Source organism: Neovison vison, chromosome 4, assembly GCF_020171115.1.
Source record: "Neovison vison isolate M4711 chromosome 4, ASM_NN_V1, whole genome shotgun sequence".
NCBI lineage: Eukaryota > Metazoa > Chordata > Mammalia > Carnivora > Mustelidae > Neogale > Neogale vison.
This window is the reverse complement of record NC_058094.1, coordinates 4512953-4532398: the sequence shown is the minus strand read 5'-3', so window position 1 is coordinate 4532398 and position 19446 is coordinate 4512953. Positions and strand designations below refer to the sequence as shown.

At 54.7% G+C, this 19446-nt stretch overlaps 1 protein-coding gene across 1 annotated transcript in view; it reads right to left on the bottom strand.

Moving 5' to 3' along the window:
* Positions 1-19446, bottom strand: part of COL22A1 (collagen type XXII alpha 1 chain) — a 219148-nt gene that overhangs the window by 86831 nt on the left and 112871 nt on the right. Inside the window, exons 23-32 of the mRNA XM_044247081.1 lie at positions 18072-18125; positions 17364-17417; positions 16177-16230; positions 15168-15221; positions 11409-11453; positions 10803-10865; positions 10319-10372; positions 7055-7096; positions 4289-4321; positions 97-150 (exon numbers count right to left, since the gene is read on the bottom strand). Of these exons, the coding sequence (XP_044103016.1) occupies positions 97-150; positions 4289-4321; positions 7055-7096; positions 10319-10372; positions 10803-10865; positions 11409-11453; positions 15168-15221; positions 16177-16230; positions 17364-17417; positions 18072-18125 (507 nt within the window). The remainder of the gene's footprint in view (positions 1-96; positions 151-4288; positions 4322-7054; positions 7097-10318; positions 10373-10802; positions 10866-11408; positions 11454-15167; positions 15222-16176; positions 16231-17363; positions 17418-18071; positions 18126-19446) is intronic.

The window sequence follows — 19446 nt, the reverse complement described above, 5'->3', positions numbered from 1 at the left end:
GACCGTACAGTTCAGAGCCGCCCCCACACGGCCCTTGGATGCCCTGTGACAGTGCACAGGCAGAGGGGCACGGGGTGCAGGCCGCAGGACACTCACCGGTTGCCCGGGCACGCCAGGATCACCCTTCTCTCCTTTGGGCCCCTGTTCTCCCTGTTGGAGAAGCACAGCGTAGAGCAGACACGCCCAGCCCTGCCCCCCCACAGATCAGCCCCACTGCCCCACCCCCACCCTCTGTCTGCCCCTACCCCTTAGCAAAGGCCACTCCCTCTGCGGGGGGGTCCTCTCCCCTAGGACCGCCCTTGGATTCTGATGATTCTCACTCAACCTCAAATCTAAGACCAAGAATCCCTTCCGCAGGAAAGTGGACCCCAGACTCGGGGACTCGCATGGCAGTGCCCTTGTCGTCTGCAGACCTGGCCCACACCCTTCTTTGTAGGGTTCAAGCCGGACTTCCACCCCCCTCCAGCCCCGAGCCCTGCAAGCGCAGATCATCAATGAATAATGATGGAAGGAATGTTGAGGGGAGAGACTTTTCTCAGACGCTGAGCCCTTCCCCTTCCCTGTCTTGATGGAGAAGCTGAGGAGGAGGCTTTGCTGGAGGGACATGATAGATGGGACTGAACGCGGCACTCTTAATGGCCAGAGTGGGATGTCCAACTTTTGGTAAAGAAGAGATGGGCCACAGGCAGGAAAAGGGGCAGGACGTTGGGGGCTGCCCTGAATAATCTAACAGGGGACGAGACAGACAGGTCATTCTCTAGATCTGGCGGTGTCATGTCCATGCCTCCCAACACAGCTTCTGGGAAGGTAGAGGGACAAGAGAGCCTCACCCTGCTCTTCACAAGTGACAGGGAGAAGGTGGGCAGATAGGAGGCTCCATCAGGGGCAGACCTGGATGGCTCAAGCCTCTTTCTTTCCAGAACCGAAGGGTCATCATGGGAGAGGAGTGGAGACAGTGGGCCATGGTGAAAACAGCCTCCGGTCTAGACCCACAGGACCTGGCTTAGAATTCTGGTTCTTCAGGTGCCGGCTCTATAAGGTTGGACAACGTATGTAGCCTTCGTGTCCTCTGTGACCATACTGGCAAGCTGGACAGGTCCTCTCTCTTGCACACAGCGTGAGGATTCAGGGTCAAAAAGAAGGGGTGGCAGAGATGAGCCCCAAGGGGAGACTGGGATGAGGGGCGGTCCGTGGAGCTCTCTGGGGAGAGCAGAGTAACCACCAAGCCTGTGCGTCAGCAGGGCTGTGCATGCATCCTTCTACAGGGGCAGGACCTAGAGCTGCCCAAGAGCACCACGGGCTGCTTAGGGAGACCCTGGGCTCCGCGCCGGCAGGAAGGCCCCAGGACCGATGGGATGAACACCGCCTGGAGTGGAGAAGGGAGGCCTGCACGGGCAGAGTCTGAAAGCAAAGGCTTCCGAGCGGGAGGACTGAAGAGGACCCTGGGAGCTGTAGGAGGCCGACTCTAACACGTGCGTTAGGGAGCGCGGGGGAGGCCTGCGGCAGGAGATGCTGGCAGATAGGCTGTTTCCCTCCCTGTGCACAGGCAGACACGCTTGGAGACCTTGCCCCAGAGGTTCCCACCTGCCCTCCTCTGCCGAGTGACGGGTAGATCCCCCAGTTAGCATGGGGCGGGGGCCTGGCTGGTTCTCTCTCTCTGCATCGTGTGTGGCATGCAACCTGCACGTTCTGCCCTCGGGGAGCTGTGGCCAAGTCTCCCTGCGAGCCCTCTGCAAAGTGCTCTGCCGCACGGACCCAGGTGTGACCTCTCTCCCTCCTCTGGAGACGCCATCGCCAACCGGCTCAGGTCACACTCGGGCTCCAGCCACCAAGGACAGCAGCACCTTTCTCCCCCCAGGTTCTCCTCGCAGGAAAGGCCCCGTGGTGGGGGTTTTCCAAACTCTTTGGTCTTTGAGTCACTGGCCATACAACCCATAAAGACAAAAGGGCTAACGGGATTATCTTGATGATGTACGGTGGGGGGGGGGCACAGAGGGGACTGCAGGTGGCAGGAACACAGGCTCAGGACCCAGGAGTAGTCAGGCCAGGCCACTGGGGACTCAGAGGCAAGGTGCTCCAGCCATTTCCAGCCCTGGGAGTCAGTGGGGAGGCAGGGTCCTCACTCCAGGAGCACCCAGTAGGGGCCCATCCGTAATCACAGAGTATCTGGGTGTGACTGGCTTCTCTTCCGACTCCCTCAGCTGGGGAGGTCAGCCACATCGACACCCTGTCTGCGCTCAGGGTCGTCCCAGCAAACTCAGCCCTGGTCGGCGTCCTGAAGATTCTTAGCAGGCTAAGGGGGCAGCGTAAGGCTACCCCAGACCCTTCCCCCGATAGCTGCTCCTGCACCACCTGCTAGCAACCCCCCCCCACCAGTTACAAAGACCCTCTTGAGTTCTTAGCAGCAATTTCCCCCAGCCCCAGGCTGCCTGTCCCTCCTTCATCCAGGGAAGGACTTGATTCCCCCCTCCAGACCTCCACACTGCCTCGAGGCCTCCCCAGGCGTGGTCCTCAGCCAGCCCCACAGACTTCTCCATCTCCAGGTAGAGGGAGGTGAGCTTTTCCTTCCTGCCCTCCTCCCCCGATGTATTTCCTTGCTCCCTCATGCCCCAAACTTAGCCACCTGCTCCCTGTGCAGGGACTCAAAGTAGCAGGCTGCAGGAGAGCAGGGGGATGTCAAACAACACTTTTCGAAACCATCAGTAAAAATTCAGTTACCATGGCGACGAGGCCAGTCCAGAGAGATGCATGCAATAATCCACAATGAGTCTTTTTTTTTTCATAAGACAAAATTTCCTCACTTTGCAACCTGATGTGGCTTCCTGGTTTCCAGAAGTCTCAGGCCCTGCAGGGAGTGACCCCAATGGGGGACACAGAGGGGGTCTGGTAGACCCCCAACTCCCCTTCATGAGTCTTCCAGCCGGAACACCTTGGAAATCACCTTTAACAGAGCAATTCCTTTAAGGAGATGCTGACCCTGAAGGCCTGTCTCCATTTGGAGGGGCTCCGAGCAGACCCGAGGGAGGGAGACCCAGAGGACCGAGGGGAGGGACGCAACGTGGGGAAGTGTGATGTGAGCCGCCGCCATCTGGGCAAGCTGAGTCTGAGCAGCCGGTGGGGACAGCCACTCTGGCCAGTCACGGCCTTACAGGGGACAACCCCAGCTCCGTTCCTAGCTCCAAAGCAGGTTCTCTGCAACTGCTTAGCCCCGCTAACCACGAGGCATCATCCGTGAAATGGGGCACATCTGTATGCCTCAGGGACATTCAGTGCTGCCCGACCGGCACCTGCCATGTGGGACACTTTCCTGACTCTGTGCCTTTGAGTCCTTTATCCTCGGAGAATAGAGGACACAGCCAAGAGGCCTGCAAATCTGTTCTCTCCCACCGGAGATTCCCAACGACTTCTGAAGTCCCTGCCGCCTGGTGACACCCCGACCAGAACTCCTCCTCCCCCTCTCTCCTCCTGAGAAGTTCAAAGAGCTCCTCCTTCTGCCAGGATCTCAGCCGCTGGCTCAGGCCCCCTGCGCCCACCTTTCCTGTCAGATACAGGATTCGCTGCAGCTTCTCATGTGTATCTAGTTGACACGGAGCACAAGTAGAAAGCAGCTATGGAAAGAGAGGTCTGCGGGCTCTCAGCGGCCGTGTGGCCTGGACCAGCAGGCCACGTCCCAGGAGCAGGAAACCCCTTCCGTCCTGAGGGCAACGGGGACAAGCCAGCACGTGCCCCTGGCCTCAGTGCCACTGAGAGCAAGAGAAGAGCCTGGAGACACTTATTTTCCTGAGCACCTTTCGCAAACAGAGGAGAAAAACTTCCTAGTGGTTGCAGTGAGGGTCCTTGTCCGCCAAGGGCCAGTCTTTATGAGAAGCCCCAAGTGCTCCCTCCACTGGCTGGGTCTCCACTATCCTCTCTCAGAATGGCCGCTCTTAGACCCAGTCCCACGTCAGTCCCCAGGTCCCTTTCAGTGCCCACATCCTCAGTAATGCCTGAGGCATCCTTCAGTCCACTGCCCCCGCACTCAGCCCTGTTCTCTAGACCCCCAGCTCTTCGAGCAGTGGAGAACCAGCGTCCCCCAAAGAGAGGGCTCTCAGCCAGAGGAGGGGTCCTCCAGGCCGCTGCACCCCCCGCCTGGCATGGAGCCAGGTCCTCGCTGGGCCCGTCCCCACCCCGGCTGCCAGGACAAATCTGGAAGTGCAGCTGCTGGGCAGCCCCGTGTGGTGGGGCCACGTCAGGACCCGGAGCACGCGGGCATCGCAGGCCTGGCTGGCGGGCACCTGCAGCTACTTACTGGCATCCTCGGGTGCGGAGTGAAAAAGGACGTCTGCAAAGGAAACCACATAAATGAGAGAAGCGTGACTCTACTGTCTCAACCTGCCTCTAAGGGACGGACCAAGCGGGAGACAGGGCCCCAGGGCTGCCCGGAGTGACTGTTAGCGTGGACAGACACTGTCACCGATCGCTCTCCAGTCCCTGAGTGGCAGTCGAGGCAGTGCAGAAAAGTGCTGTGGGTAGATGGTGAACCAATCCCCCAAATACCTGTGGGACCACCTGTCGGCTTCTATTCCCTCATTGGTACAGTGGGGGCAGAAACCTCCACCACTCAGAGTACCGGGAGCTGATATGGAGAGGCTGTGCATGTGGTAAGAGCCTGGGACCCTGGGCCCCCCGAGCCGCTGCCACCACCAGCGTCTGCTGGCAATGATGCATGTGAGGAGGAAACCAGGGGAGGCGTGATCTAGGCAGGGGGAACCAACATATGCAAAACTCTTTATCCCGGCATGTAGAGCACCGTGGGCAGCCCCTGTGTGGCCCTCCAACCCCATCCCTTGTCCACACCATGTTTAGCACATCACAGTTTTCATGGCTTCTTGGGCCACAGGACATTTGCATCTGCTGCTCCTCCAGTCAGGAATGTACTGTCCTCCTCCCTTTATCTAGCTGACTGGAGCCCATCCTTCAGGCCATTTTTCAATGTCATGTCTGCAAAGACCCCCCCTACCCCTCCACCACTCAAATATAAATTAGGTCCCCTTGCTCTTCTCCCCGACTGTGCCCCAATCTTCCCTCTGCTGGCATTCACTAGACTTTGCCACATATGTGTACCAGCGCCAGCAGGGGACTAGGTCTGTCTCCCTGACTAGGCTGATGCTCCGGGGCTCCCAAACCCCACCAGAGCCAGGCTCACAGCAGGTGCTCAAAAAAATAGTGACTGGACAAAAGGACATCATGGGTTCTAGTCCAAAACCATGATGAAGTTAAAACAGAAGGACAAAAACAAGCTTTTTCAAATACACCTTGCCTTCCATATTATCCCCCTAGACTAGTCTCTTCTCCAGAAGAAACCATGGTTTCTCAGTTTAGTAAAATTTTCTATATATTTCCATGCAATTTTGAATGTATAGAAATACAGGAATTTGCACAAGAATTATACAAATATCATCAGCAAGCACATGGTTATCCATCCTCGTTTATAAGGAGAAACCCACATGTTTTTCACAATAATGAAGACGTAGATCATTTGTATTCCCTGCATCATGCATGAGAAAATTGGAGGCACGTAAACTGCTTAACGAAACTCCCACCACTAGTGAACGTGCAGCGGGAACCGCCCCACCTGGGTGGGCCCGGGAGGCCATGCTCGTTCCTCTACGCATCTCCCATGAGCATCAGTATCTTTCCGAGGCCAAGTACATTGTGTGTGTGTGTGTGTGTGTGTGTGTGTGTGTGTGCATATGCACATGGGTCTATTTTTATCAACTAGGAATCCACAGAATGAATATTCTGTGGTTTACTTAAATCTCTGATTATGTCATGTAGGTTGCCTATAATATTTCATTATCAGCAAAACTACAACGTACATCTTTGTATATACTTTTTCAAATACACACAGTGTAAATATTTCTCTGGGATGGATGCCTAGGAATGAAATTTCTAAGCTAACAGGTACATACTTTATATGTGGATGCTGAGAAACTTCTCAATTCAGTGTTACCGATTTGCCCTCACACTAAATAATCGTGCTCATTTCCCCGCATGCTTTGCAGCATTAGCTGTTTCTGATATATTGCAAAGTTTTATATGAATGGTTCCGACTCTGAATTTGATTCTAAGGTTCTTCTGACATCCTTATGGAATTGTTGAGTCTCGTTTTGATAGGCATGTGTATGGGGAAGAGATTGAGCTCTGGAATCATAATTTAATGTACATAAAACCACAGACTAATATTCTCTGTCCTACTGCAAATGGGATTTCTGGGTGTTCAGGCTCTCAACTCCTGGCTTCCAGACTTGCCTAACCATGGCCAGCGCTGAAGACATGTTCAATTTCCCTGAAATCAGCAGATCAAAGCATCGAATATTAAGGCTGGGGAGAAGCATTAAAATGAAAAAAAAAAAAACACCCAAAATATGCCCCCCTATTTATAGAGCAGTTGTTTTTAATTTGCTGTCTATCATGTAACCAGAAACTGGACTATGTACCTGTTATGATCTCAGTTCATTTTCACTAGAAATGTACAAGACAACTGGGTATGATAGTTTTTCTTAACAGGAGAATTTGGTGGTCTTTGAATTAAACAATGTATCTAAGGCCGCAGTGCCAGGGGATGGCAGAGCAGGGACTCGGGAACTCAAACCTGCTTTTTTCTGGCTCTGAAGCCCAGTCTTGCTCACCACTCAACACCAAGCACAACAACTACGTGGAAACATGTGTTATGGTTATATACCCAATTCTGCAGGCTTACCCTGGTCAAAGTCCCCCTCCCCCTGCCTGCTTCTTGTCTCTGGACCTCAGTTTCCCCATATGTAACAGCAGGGAGGGTGGGGACATACTGTGTCTAGCCAGTCACTATGCTTGCTGCATAAAATATGTCAATAAGCACCAGGTGGTTCTTAAAGAAGCTCATGTATTTCTGGATTGGAAGACCTAGGAATAGGCCTAGCTACTGGCAATCTCCATTAGAAAGATATTTATAACTGAGGGTGTGGGAGGAAGGGGGCTGCCCCGTGGGTGAGGGGTTCTCAGAAAGAGTAAAGATGAGGAGAGAGTAACTTACAGTTCCGGGCAACCCAGGGGGGCCTGCGGGACCGGCTGCACCCTGGGTGAAAAAACAGAAAATAAATGACCATGAATCCTTCTGTCAACTCTGCTTAACCTGGGGCACCTTTCCCCAGACAAGAGAATCACCCAGTCAGTATCTATCTTGTTAGATTCTGAATCATCAAATATTTCAGACATGAACCTTATATTCTGAGAATTATCTATGCTAAGAGGAGTAGCCGTACATCATCTGTCTCACTCCACACTGGTCCGCTGTGAATACAGAAAAGTGATCCATGATCCATCTTGTTGAGGACACTGAGTTCCTGCTTACTAACGATGCCGCCAACATCCCCGCTCTGGGCCCTTGGGTACAAAGACAGAAGGGCCCATGGGCCCTGTCCCAGCTCGAGTGGAGGGGACAGGCTCTTCTCAGGAGACAGAGGGGACAATTCAACAATCCCGTAAACAACACAAGTCTGGGAGTTAAACCTCCTGAGTTTTCAACCTCAATCTGCCACTTTATGCATTATTTGACCTCGTTGGGCTTCTTTACCTCTTTGTAAAATAATGATAAAGGTTCACACCTCACAGCATCACAGGGGCACTGAACGAGCTTGTCTTCAGCAGGGCCCAATAAGGAGGAAATTGTTCTACTTTGACCTGAGGCAAGGGGACCCCTGGGCTGCTCCCTGTAGGAGGAAGTGCAGGGAGCAGTCACAGTCCCCGAAGCCTGTCACTCCACGAGCGCCACAGGATGCCAGGGCATGCAGGTCTGTGCCCATGTGTGCTCCTAGTGGCCCTGGGTTAGGTCTGATGCAGGCCTTCCACGCACGGTTAGTGAGAAAATGAATGAATAAAACCGGCTTAGAAAAGGACAAGACCAGTCCTGGTAAGCAACAATGATACAAAGTTATTGTTTCTATCTTACTTTGTTGTTATACAGTATTTAATTCTAGTTACTGAGTTATATTTTCTATATGTATTAACTCAGTTACTCTCTGTATAAATGGCTATAATGCAGATTACTTTGGTGTTTCTATTTCACAGATGAGGACACTGATGCCTAACGTTCACTCCCCTGCTCAAAGTCACACAACAGAGCCTTGTTTTGAGCTCAGAATCCAAGCAGCACTGCCTTCACCAAAGTTCTAGAAGATCTTTTTTTTTTTTTTTTTTTCAGAAAGAAAAACACTTTCTCGGTGTTATTGGCATTACCCAACTTTACTTAATTGTTCTCCTGACACTGACTTCCTCCTGTTCTAGAAACAAGCTCGTTTAAACCAGTTTACACCACATTAAAAACTCCAAATCATCAAAGCTGGGTGTTTTCTGATGATAAAGGAAATTCTCAACGTTTCAGGTGTCTGGGCCTTGCTCCTGGGCTCCCAGGGAAGCTAGACTTCCAACATCTGCCAGCATCAGAATGACTCAGCAAAACTTCAAAGCATGGGCTCTATTTCTGCCCCAGCACACACTGTACATCTGCTTTGTTAAGAAGAAAAAAATAAATAAAATAAAATAGAATAGCCAAAAAGGGAACATTCCAAATGTAAAGGTAAGAAAAACAATACAAGACCTCCCTGGTTCCCTTCAGTTGAGAGTCACACAGCCTTGCCCATACTGAAAACACAAGATCAAGTCTGTAACTTTGTGGAAAGTCCTTCATCGCGATGGTCAAATACAATCCTGCTCCAACTGTCTCTTCCCTGAAGGAGTCTCTTCATTGTGAAGATTGTGTATTTCGGCAGCTGTCCTAACATGGGCTCAAATAAAACTCTTTTCCTTTCTCTATAAAAAATGTTAAAGAAAGGTTTGGTGTCGACACTAGGAAACCTGTGAATGTGTATTAAGGAGGAGAGGCCTGGCGTAGAGACAGGTCTCCAATCCAGAGAGCCTAAAGACTGCCTTTTGGGTAGAGCCAGCCCCTCCCCAGCACTGTGGGGTCAGGCAGGACCAGCAGGTGGGACGGGGAAGACCCCAGACTCCTCTGTGTGGCTGCAGCGGGTCTATGAGCTCCGGAGTTCACTCTATGGTGGGTTCAGGTCCCAGTTCTTCCACGAAAATGTGAGCCCTCAGCAGCCCGTGCAGAGAAAGGAGAGCACTGTACCCACTTTTCAAGATGCCATGGGGCTGAAATGCTCATAGCCAGCGGTGGGGAGGGATGGACTAAAACAGAGACAGGGAAGTGCAAGACATAGTCAGAAGGGGACAGTGTTGCTTTAATGTCCTATTTTGGATTTTTGACCAGAATCATCTATTATTACATATTTCTCTGGAGAAAAGAGAGGCAGGGCAGATTTTCTGGAAGCTTGAATGCGATTCTGCCATGGGCTCGGCAGCTCCATCAAAGCAATAAACAGAGTTTTATGGTCTCATGAAGCCCTTTGCATCTTGGAAATGACTTTCTCAAATGAAAATGGCAATTCCAAAAACCCGAGAGGGCTGCAGGCCTGGGCAGCTTACCACACAAAGACCCTTCTGTTTCTGGGTCACCACTTCTAGATGACAGTTCTGTCCAGAGTAAAGCCCTCAGCCTCCAGCCCCAGAGAGAAGCAGCGGGGAGGCCCCTCCTGGAACCTAGAAACTCTAGGAGGGGCAGGGTTGCTGAGAACGGGGAATTGGAGGGGAAGACCGTGCAAACGTGGGGCATGGAGACAGGGGGAGCACTGAGCGGGAGAGGAGGAGAGGCAAGTCCCCTGGGGCGTGTGCTGCCGTCGCTCCTGTGCTCATGGGCCGGGCCAGCCCGAGGCACAGCTCTGCTGAGAGCCAGGACGGAGCGCGGACCCGCTGGCGGGGTTCAGATCTGGACTGCAGTGGGCTCCATTCGTGCACCCCTGGGAAAGCAATGTGGCCTGTGTGTGCCTCGTTGTTTCCTCATCTGTGAAGCGGGAATGCTGCTGGTAACGGGGCCCCTCCCAGGGTCGTCCTGAGATCACCGAAGTCACTACATGGGCGGTGCTCCGGGCCATCCCGACACACAGAAGTCTGCCGCGCTCGCTCCACACACGGGACCGGAGTCACGCGTCCCAGCAGCCCTCGGAGGGAGGACTCGTGGGACCGTCGCCGAGGCGGCAAGCCAAGGCAAGCCAAGGGAGGTGGGACAAGGGGCTCAGAACCGCCCGGCGGGTGGAAGCCGACTGTAACCCGGGTCACAGCGTTGACTCGGAGACCGAGACCCTCTCCTCGGCCCCAGAGGCACCGCACACACACACAGCACAGCACAGAGCCGTGGCCAGTCCCGGGGGCCCATGACCAGGAGGCCAGCAGTGCTTCTTACCTTTTCACCTGGGTCACCTTTCAGTCCCGGGAGGCCCAGCCCACCTTTCTCTCCCTGCAGTGAAAGATGAACTTAGAATACAGCGGAACTCAACCCCTGCCTCTTCCACGGAGCAAGCGGACCTCGGGCAAAAAACCCCGTTTCCCGTTGACCTGCTCCAGCCTGATCGGTAGGTGTCCAGCTGAAGCGCAGCTCAGGGCTCGCCATCAGGGAGGGGGAAGGGTCTGCCCCCATCAGGCACCGGACACGGTGGCCTCCCCTCTTCCCCGCCCCTTCGCCGGATGACGCCCGCCTTTGCAGACTGATTTCCCAGTCCCTGACCCCTGGCTGCAGCGGATGGACCAGAGCCTCCGGAGCCCCTTCCTTTCCTCTTCCATAAACCTGGCGAAATACTCCCCAGCCCTAGCCCAGACCACCCATGCCGCAGGGACGGACCCCAGAAGGGGCTGCTCCGCGAGGACACAGGTGAGGGGCCGCCGCTTACCTGCTGTCCTTTCTCTCCCCGCAGGCCCGGGAACCCTGGAGCACCCGGGAGACCGGCCTCTCCCTGTGGAAACAACAGGGCGCCTCTGTCCACTTGGATCTCGGCGGGGAGGCCCCGCCACGCCCCAGCTGCGTGCTCTCCCCCAGAGATCTCTGGCTCCGCGAGGCTGGGGCGGGAAGCAAAGAGGTTCTAGAGGTCCTGCTCTGGGGCGTCTCCAAGCTCCTTCTCACTTCAGTCAATTCCTTCACCAGGAAACCGTGCTGCCTGTCCCGGGGTTTCCTCCTCCACCTTCTCCTCTAGGACAACGATCGCCTCCTCGCCACCTTTCCTGGCACCCCCCAAGTCTGAAGAGGAGCCTTTCTCCTGCCCTCCCGCCCACCCCTGCGCGCCACGGCTCACGGCACCTGCCCCTGGCTCGTGGTTGATGGTGGTGACCCCAGCACGGAGATGGAGGTGTAGGGGATGCCGACCATCACGGGGCGAGTCAACGAGTGTGTGGGAGGAATGCAGTGAGCCCCCAGAGGAGAACAGATACAGGCCTAGAGCATAACAGCGACTGAGTGCACTGAAGGAAGAATGAATGAATGATGCTATGAACACACAGACCTTCTCTCCAGGTCGGCCCGCCAGGCCCTGCTCCCCAACTTCTCCCTGGAGACAGAATAACAGACACCCCATTATTGTCTGCTCATGCTTGGAGAGGTGGCTGCCATGCCCCAGCCGGCCCCCCCACACCCCCAGCGCCGGCCACAACTCTGGCTTCTCAAGCGTGTGCGTAGCAGGGTTGCAACCCCTGCTCGAGGCAGCAGACCCCACCCAGCAGGGGGGCTGTGGAAACCCCAGCGTCTGGCATTTCCAGAGACTCCTGCACACCCTCTCCTATCCTCTCTCACTTCCCCCAAGAAACATCTGCTAGAATCATCCCGATGGGAGTTTACACCGGTCAATCCGTTCATCCTGAATCTAAAGCATCACGATTCGGAACAATGGGGGGGTGGGCGGCAAACTGTGCCTCGCATGTCCAGCCCACTCAGAGCCGTTCGCACATGCTGTAGGGACCCCAGGCCCCACGCTGGGGCCCGCGATGGAGGAGAAGCCACGGGTGAGCACATGCACGCTGACGGCCGTCCCGTGGTTGCTGATCAGACTTTTTGGAAAGCACCGGCAAACCCTGGTTAGAGGTGGCGAAGAGCTTTGTTCTTCCTCTCCCGTGGTGTGTCTCCATAAAGGCAGGTCTTGGGTGAAATTCTGGCAAACATCCATGCTTACGTCAGAAAGCCAACCCCCAAATATCTACTGGTTCTAGCGGATCGGATGCGGTGTTTTCCTCAACCTTTGCTGCTCCTGACTTGCGTTTTGCCGTCACATTGAAGAGGGGGGCACAGGCCCAGAGACTTCCCAGGACATCAGGCTGCTGTGTTAACCAGATCCCTACAAATCACAGACACGTGTGTGTGTGTGTGTGTGTGTGTGTGGTAGTGGGGAGGGACTGTAATTTCTAACCAAGGATGTGTCTTGAGACCCACTAACTTCTTGAATGACCATTTCTAACACCCATGATGCTATTGAGCAGAACATTAGTGTAGATTTCCATAAGGAAATCCGGTTTTCTGGTAAGCAAATGGACACACAGAAGAATGAATAAGCAGGTACGCGTACACATAATGTATTTCCCTGAACCGTGCCAGACTCGGCTGGTGGTGAAGGCCAGCACGACTCTGGTCAGAGAGGAAGGTAAGAAAGAAAGAAAAGGTACCCCACAGCCTCGGTGAGCATGAAGCCATTAAGCACATGTGTGATCCTACAGCTGTGGGGCCACCAGGGGACGTGGCACTGGAGTGAGCACAGATAGAAATTCTCCACACGCTCCGATCCCCATGGATTCCCAGTGTTTACAGGTACAATTAGGAGGAGCCGCTCTAATCAGAATTATGTAAGTACCTGCCCTTCAAACTGTCACTTCAAATCTGCAAAGACGATAATACCTCAGCTGTGGGAACTGCCGCTTACAGGCTAAGAAAGGCAGTGTGCGTCTGGTTGGCTTCGAAGGCATTCTGAAGAGCTTTAGAAGTGCCCTCTGGATTCATGCCATGGACCCTAAGTCAGAGGCACGGTGCATGGGGAGGACTGGGCAGCGTCTTGAGTTCCTGATCCGTGAGCCTGCAATCCAGCCCCGTTCCCTGATGGGCTCCGAAACCCAGTGTCCACGACTTACCTGTAATCTCGGGAGACTTTTATCTTCAGGTGGCATTTTGTCAAAAAAAGTAACAAGACCCCAAGCCAGATCCTGTCTGAGGCTACAAAGGATGTTGTAAAGCTATCATAGTGGCAAAAATTTGTACTTTCAAACTTCCTAGAGCAATGTTTTAAACATATTGCCCTAGAAATTGGGCAAAACCACATGTGAGCTTGAGTAGTAGGCATTTCTGTTCGAATCTTCCAGCTGTTAGAGATCACCGGAAGTATAAAACACACAGACAGAACGACGGCAGAAATCCCCAAGGCCGCCCCTGGGCTCTGCCCAGCACTCCTTGTCCCCAGCGGTCGCTCCCGCAGACCCGTGCACGGAGCGAGCCTTCTTCCAAACACCACCAGACAATGCTGGAGTTCACATGCTCGAGCCCAGGACTTGCCAGTTTATAAATCTGAGATAACACAGCTCTTCAAGTATGGCTGACTCCCTAAAATCTACCAGGTCAAGTCAGCCAACCCACGCAAACGTGTTAAGTCCTTTCCGGAAAAGGACAGAATTTCAACCAAGCACTAAAATGTGGCCTGGGTGCTCTTACTAAGGTTCACCACACAGACACCTGATATGCACAGAGACAGCTCAGTAAGTTACACGTTACTCTATTTCAATGACTTGGGGATCAACATAGGTTCTTTTTAAAACACATATGTTGGGGTGCCTGGGTGGCTCAGTGGGTTAAGCTTCTGCCTTCAGCTCGGGTCATGATCTCAGGGTCCTGGGATCGAGCCCTACATTGGGCTCTCTGCTCAGCAGAGAGCCTGCTTCCTCCTCTCTCTCTGCCTGCCTCTCTGCCTACTTGTGATCTCTGTCAAGTAAATAAATAAAATCTTTTAAAAAATTAAAAAATAAAAATAAAACACATATGTTGCTTCTTAAAATAGGAAGAACGGTTTTGTAAGGGGCAATGGGACCCCTCACTGGGCACTAGTGGCCACTAAGGAGGGCATGAGGCTGAGCTTCCGGCATCTGGAATCCTGACTGGGAAGTTTCCTAGTGGACCTCGGGAGGTTCTCTCCACATCTCAGTCAACTTGGCTGTGCTCAGCTTAGCCAGGTGCGTTTTAATCTGTGCTTTTCCTGCTCTGTTCTCATTCTCTGCTGGTCTCCTAACCAACAATCACTTCATAAAAGCAGGAGGCACCGCCAGGGCCCCGCCTCTCCCCCGGGGCACCCTCCCTGGCCAGTGACCCAGTCCTGCCTTCCCGAGGTTCGGGTGTTGAGGCCAGGTCTGTGCTGAGCTCTTGCCGGGCTGAATCTGATATCCATCCTCTGGGCAGTAAACCTTGACTGAGCACCTGCCGAGTGCCTGGCCGCGTCTGGGAACGGGGAGCAGACGTGACAAAGACCCAGGCACGTGCTACCCTTGACGAGTTCATGACCCGGGCGAAGTGCAGGGCACCATGGGTTAGGGGGACAGTGGCCTGGAAATCTCCGGTCCCCACAGACTCCCCTAGAGCCCCAGCACCTGTGCACACACACAAATGGTCCAGCCCGCTCTCCCTGGGGCTCACTGCATTCTGAGCCTAGGGCCAGATTTGAGATCTGAGCCCAGGACCTCAAGATAAAAGCAGACCCTACCTCCCGTGACGTGGGGTTTTGAGGGACAGCCACCCAGACCCCCACGAGTGCCCTATCCCAACGCAACGGGGAATGGTCTCTGCCCATCCCACAGCTCCTGGCACCTGCCGGAGGCACAGGGGGGCTGAATGCCACAGACCACATCAGCCAGAAGTCGGGTCAGGCGTTAGGGAGCACCGGTCGGGAGGGGAGGAGGGACACAGACAGACAGACAGACAGACAGATGGAGAGGAGTCCCTCTCGCTCACTGCTGCCAGGACAAACTGGACAGTGGCAAGTTCTTCCCAAGGCCACACCTACAGGTCTCCTAGAAACCTGCCCACCCCTGCTCCTTCCGTCCTAGGCGTCGTGTGATCCTTGTCACCAGGTGTGGCTGTCCCTGTTGGACCCCCACCCTCCATCCTTCCAGCGCCCCGAGCTCATGGCGCTGCCAGGCCCCCGCTGACCGCCGGTGCCCACCCCACCAGGTGTGGTTCACACAACCCCAAACACAACGCACAGCAGACCCCACGGGCAGGGAGGAGGCCGCGTCCATACCCGGGGGCCGGGTTTTCCAGGCAGACCGTCTTCTCCTCTCTCTCCTGGCTGGCCCTGGAAGGAACGCACAGAGAGGTTGGCAGGAGAGCCCGGGCTGGGGAGTCCCACTCAGCACTCGTCACAGGCTGGTCAACGCGGACAACCTCTCGCTCCTCCGCGGCGCTGGCCCCTGCCCTCCGCCCCACCACGGTGACCAAAACGGCGGCTCGTACCACCTCGTAGGTTCCCTGTTCCATGCCTCTGTTGTTTTATTTCACAGAAACATCACTGAGTAGAGACGGGGCTCTTCTCTCTCTCACTGAGAGACTTGGGGTACGGGAGATGTCACGTAAGCGATTTGGGGACCGCAAAATACTGGGTTCACACCTTCCTTTGTCGTGAAAGACAAGGAAGAAAGACGACTATTCTCCTAAACACCCATAAAATGAAGTTAAATCCATACTTATTTGGTTGTCGGTCACGAAAAAGTTGACTTTCCAAGTTACTTATTAAAGGGGTGATGGATGTTCTCCTAAGATCGAAAAGCTGCCTGTCACGGACCGTCGGCTCGCACGCCGAGCGTACGCGTGTTTCATAGGAAAGAATCAAGCTCGCTGGTGGAAATATTTATTATGTGGTCTTGTGGCTGTTCGTCTGCCATGTGTGAACTGGGAATTTGCTTCCCGATTTTATGATACTTAAACCCAGACTATGTTCTTAATGAGCCTCCTATAAGGAGCCCCACCAGAGTATTTTTAAAATTAAAGTCTCTTACGTTATGCGCATCCAAAAGTTGTTCCTCCCTGCAAATACGTACGTATTTCTAACGGGTTCATTTTAAAGCCTGAGAATTCCAAATCCTTCCCCCGTTACCTAAACAGAACTAAAGGAGGGGCCCATGTCGGACCTGGTGAATCCCAACATTCCCGAGTCCCAGGCAGTCAGTGGATTTTAGCGTGCGCCAACAACCCAACATCTCTTTTCTCTGCTGTTTGGGTCCCAAACTCCCGTCACCCCCATAAGCACCAACCTTGGGTCCCGGCAGGCCTGGTGCCCCATGCTGTCCATCCTTTCCAGGTGGGCCCTGGCACGGGGAGGAGGAGAGAGCAAAACGAGAGGCACGTTGAGGGCGCACTGCACTGAGTCGCTTCGAGTCAGGAGCTGGGACACCCCTGCCTTGTGGGGGTGCCCTCTCCCAGTCCCACTGCCGTGTGTGCCCACGAGTGCTCGCTGGGGACTCTGTAATTGAGCAGGTGCTCCAGGTTTGGATCATCTCCCCAAGAGAGCGCATCGCGCCCCCGCAGGGACGTCCATATCCGTCGGTGTTCAGCAGAGCTGAGAATGCCACCACTCCAGCCATCAGCCCCTGCCCCCCAGGGGCTTGGTTCTGGTCACCTGTGGGTCTGCCGAAGGTCCAGGGACAAGGGGGCACCACTGCTGGGCCTACACAGTCGGAGTTACCTCTTTCAACTTCTCTCCATTGTCCAGACCCCCTCCAGGGTTGCAGGCTCCGCTGGCTTCCCCACCCACTGCTCCCCGGGAGAGAAAGCAGGCCATAAGGAAATCCCTTCCAGCGGAGTGAGGCCTCCCTGTGTGTCATCCACAGCTCTGTGAGGATGACGGCGGCCCTGAGGTGTCACAGGTCACCCCCACCACTGGGCCCTGCAGAGCACAGGGCCCGAGCTAGGACACACACCGGGCTTCAACAGCATGCCCAGTACTCACTGGAGACAGGAGGACTCCTGAGCCACCCCAGACTCAGGACTTAAAAGTCAGGAGCAGACCCCCAGCTCCCCAGGATCGTCTGAGTGGGGGCGTGAGCAAGTGTGATGAGGACAAGAACAGGGAGAGTCCGGCCACCTGGTACTTCTGCTGTCTTCTGCACGTGTCCCATAGGGACAAGAAGCCACACTTTAAACGGCAAAGGCTTCTGAATTTGCCTCTGGGTAAGGAGACTGAGGGGGTGGCCTGGGGAGAAGGGGCCCCAGTTTGCACCCTGGCTGGGGCCCTGTAGGGGAGCCATCCCTGCAGCATGAGTTCATGGAAGGCACCACAAGAGGAAGGAGTCAGGCTGAGCACCAGGGCCTCAGTCCCCACTGCCGGGGGAAGAAAGGGCACGGCGAGTGGCCAGCAGGCCTGGTGGCCAGCTAGAAGGGCCTGGTCACCTCCAAGGTGGACCCATGCAGGACAGGGAAGAGTGGGGGTGGGGATGCTCACCGCCGGCCCGGGGTGCCCAGGTTTTCCCGGGAAGCCGATCTCTCCAGGCAAACCCTAGAAGGGAACCACATGGAAACGGTCAGCCTGGCCTTTTTGGAGCATCGGAACCTTTCTCCCAACACCTTGCCTGGCACCGTCCCACCGTCCTCTAGCTCTGATGAGGACACCAGGGGTGGATAAACCTCGGGGCTTCTGACTATCCTTACTGTGGGCCACGGCGAAGCAGAGTTGTCCCTCCATGTCTGGTCTGTGGTTGGGGCCACCACATCGGCTCGCCCCTGGTAGGATGGGCGCATGGCCTGGCCTCCCTCTGCTGGGTGCCGGGTCTGCCCCAACCCCTCTGCCCACAGGGGACCTTTCCAGCTGCACAGAAGTGTGTGTGGGGAGGAGGTGACCAATGTCTACCATCAGCTCCAAACCACAAACTAGGAATGGGCATCGTTAGACTAACACAGCTCCTTCAGCGTGTCTGTCTCTAGCAGCAGCCCACTAACATGCTGCATGGGCTCAAGGGGTATTTCACGCCACCTCTCAGGGCCTAGACACGCCAGAGGCTGGGGAGTGGCCACAGGAGGAGTCTTCCTTGTTTATGCCTTTGCTCTTCTCTCAGGTGAAGGACATATGGCCACACACCAGGTGTTCCTGTTCCCATGGGCCATGAAGCCCTCCCCCAGGTGCCCTACAGAAGAAAACCAAAGCCACGCCTACCGGGGGACCTCCGGGTCCGGGGGGTCCTGGGATGCCAGGCGGTCCTGGAGGGCCCTGTAAAGAAAGAACAGGCGTGGGTTACAACCGCACATGGGGCAGCCTCCTGGTGCCAATATCCTGAGAGAGGAGAGGAGGGGGGACACGGGGACCAGGTGGGTCCTCATCTTCGTAATGCTTTCTTTTCTTTTTTTTTTTAGATTTTATTTATTTATTTATTTGAGAGAAGCAGGCGGGGGGAGGGGGAAGCAGGCTCCCCGCTGAGCAGAGAGTCCAATGCGGGGCTCGATCCCCGGACCCTGGGATCACGACCTGAGCTGAAGGCAGAGGCTTAACCAACTGAGCCACCCAGGCGCCCCCATAATGCTTTAGTTTCAAACAAAAAAGGACAAATGCCAAAAGAAAAAATATGAAATAAAATTAGCAAAATGTTGACACCTGCCATACTTGGGTGATGGGTACAGAACTGTTACGTTGTTGACTCTTTCTGTTTAAAACACTTGAGCATTTAAAATAAACACACGTGTGCTTGCATGTTTACACGCGCGCACACACACACACACGCACATGCACACAGTGGATTCAGCCAGTAACAGAGCTCTTGCAGGACAGGGGTTTCCGAGCATTAGTCAGCATGGAATCGCGGGGGGTGAATGACATGGGTCTCCTGCCCCGGACCCCTGATTCTGTGGGTCTGAGATGGGGCCACGAGCTGGGCCTCATCAAAGTCTTCCAGATGGTTCTATGTGGACCAATCCTGATACCCACCATACAGCTTCAATCCTTCATCCCCTCCCTGGACGCTCAGGGCATCTTCTGTGGTCAGAGACGGACGCAGGTCTGGCCCCACAAGCAAAGCAGAACTTCAAGCTCTGGCTTTGTCCACTCAGGGTCTCTCTGGGTGTGTGCTCCCTCCTTGCCCCCTTCTCCGTGCCTCCACCTCCGACATGGGCTCCGGGTCCACTGGTCTCCAGTAATCGCTCCCTCTGCCATGCTCAAGGCTGCGGTCATCGTGTTCATCCGACTCACATGCCCTCTGAGCCGGAGGCCCCTCTTGTTCCCTCTGCATCTGTCACAGACACGAACCCAGGGGCACGGTATACAGCAGGTCCTCAATAATGTTTGAAGACTTGAACGGAATTTAAGGGCCACTGAGAGGGCCGTGGGTCCAGGGAGAACGACGGCATGTCGCCACTAGAGGGCAATAAATACTAACAATTGGCAAAGGCAGCTGTTCCTGGGCCATTGTCTTGTCTCCCGCTGGGGGCATGCGTGAGTCTGTGTGGGCGCAGACGTGGAATTTCTGGTGGCATCTGCACCTCGGGGTTCCCTGTAGCTGCTCAGTCCCGGTGCATCTCTGGATGCACCTACTCTTGTT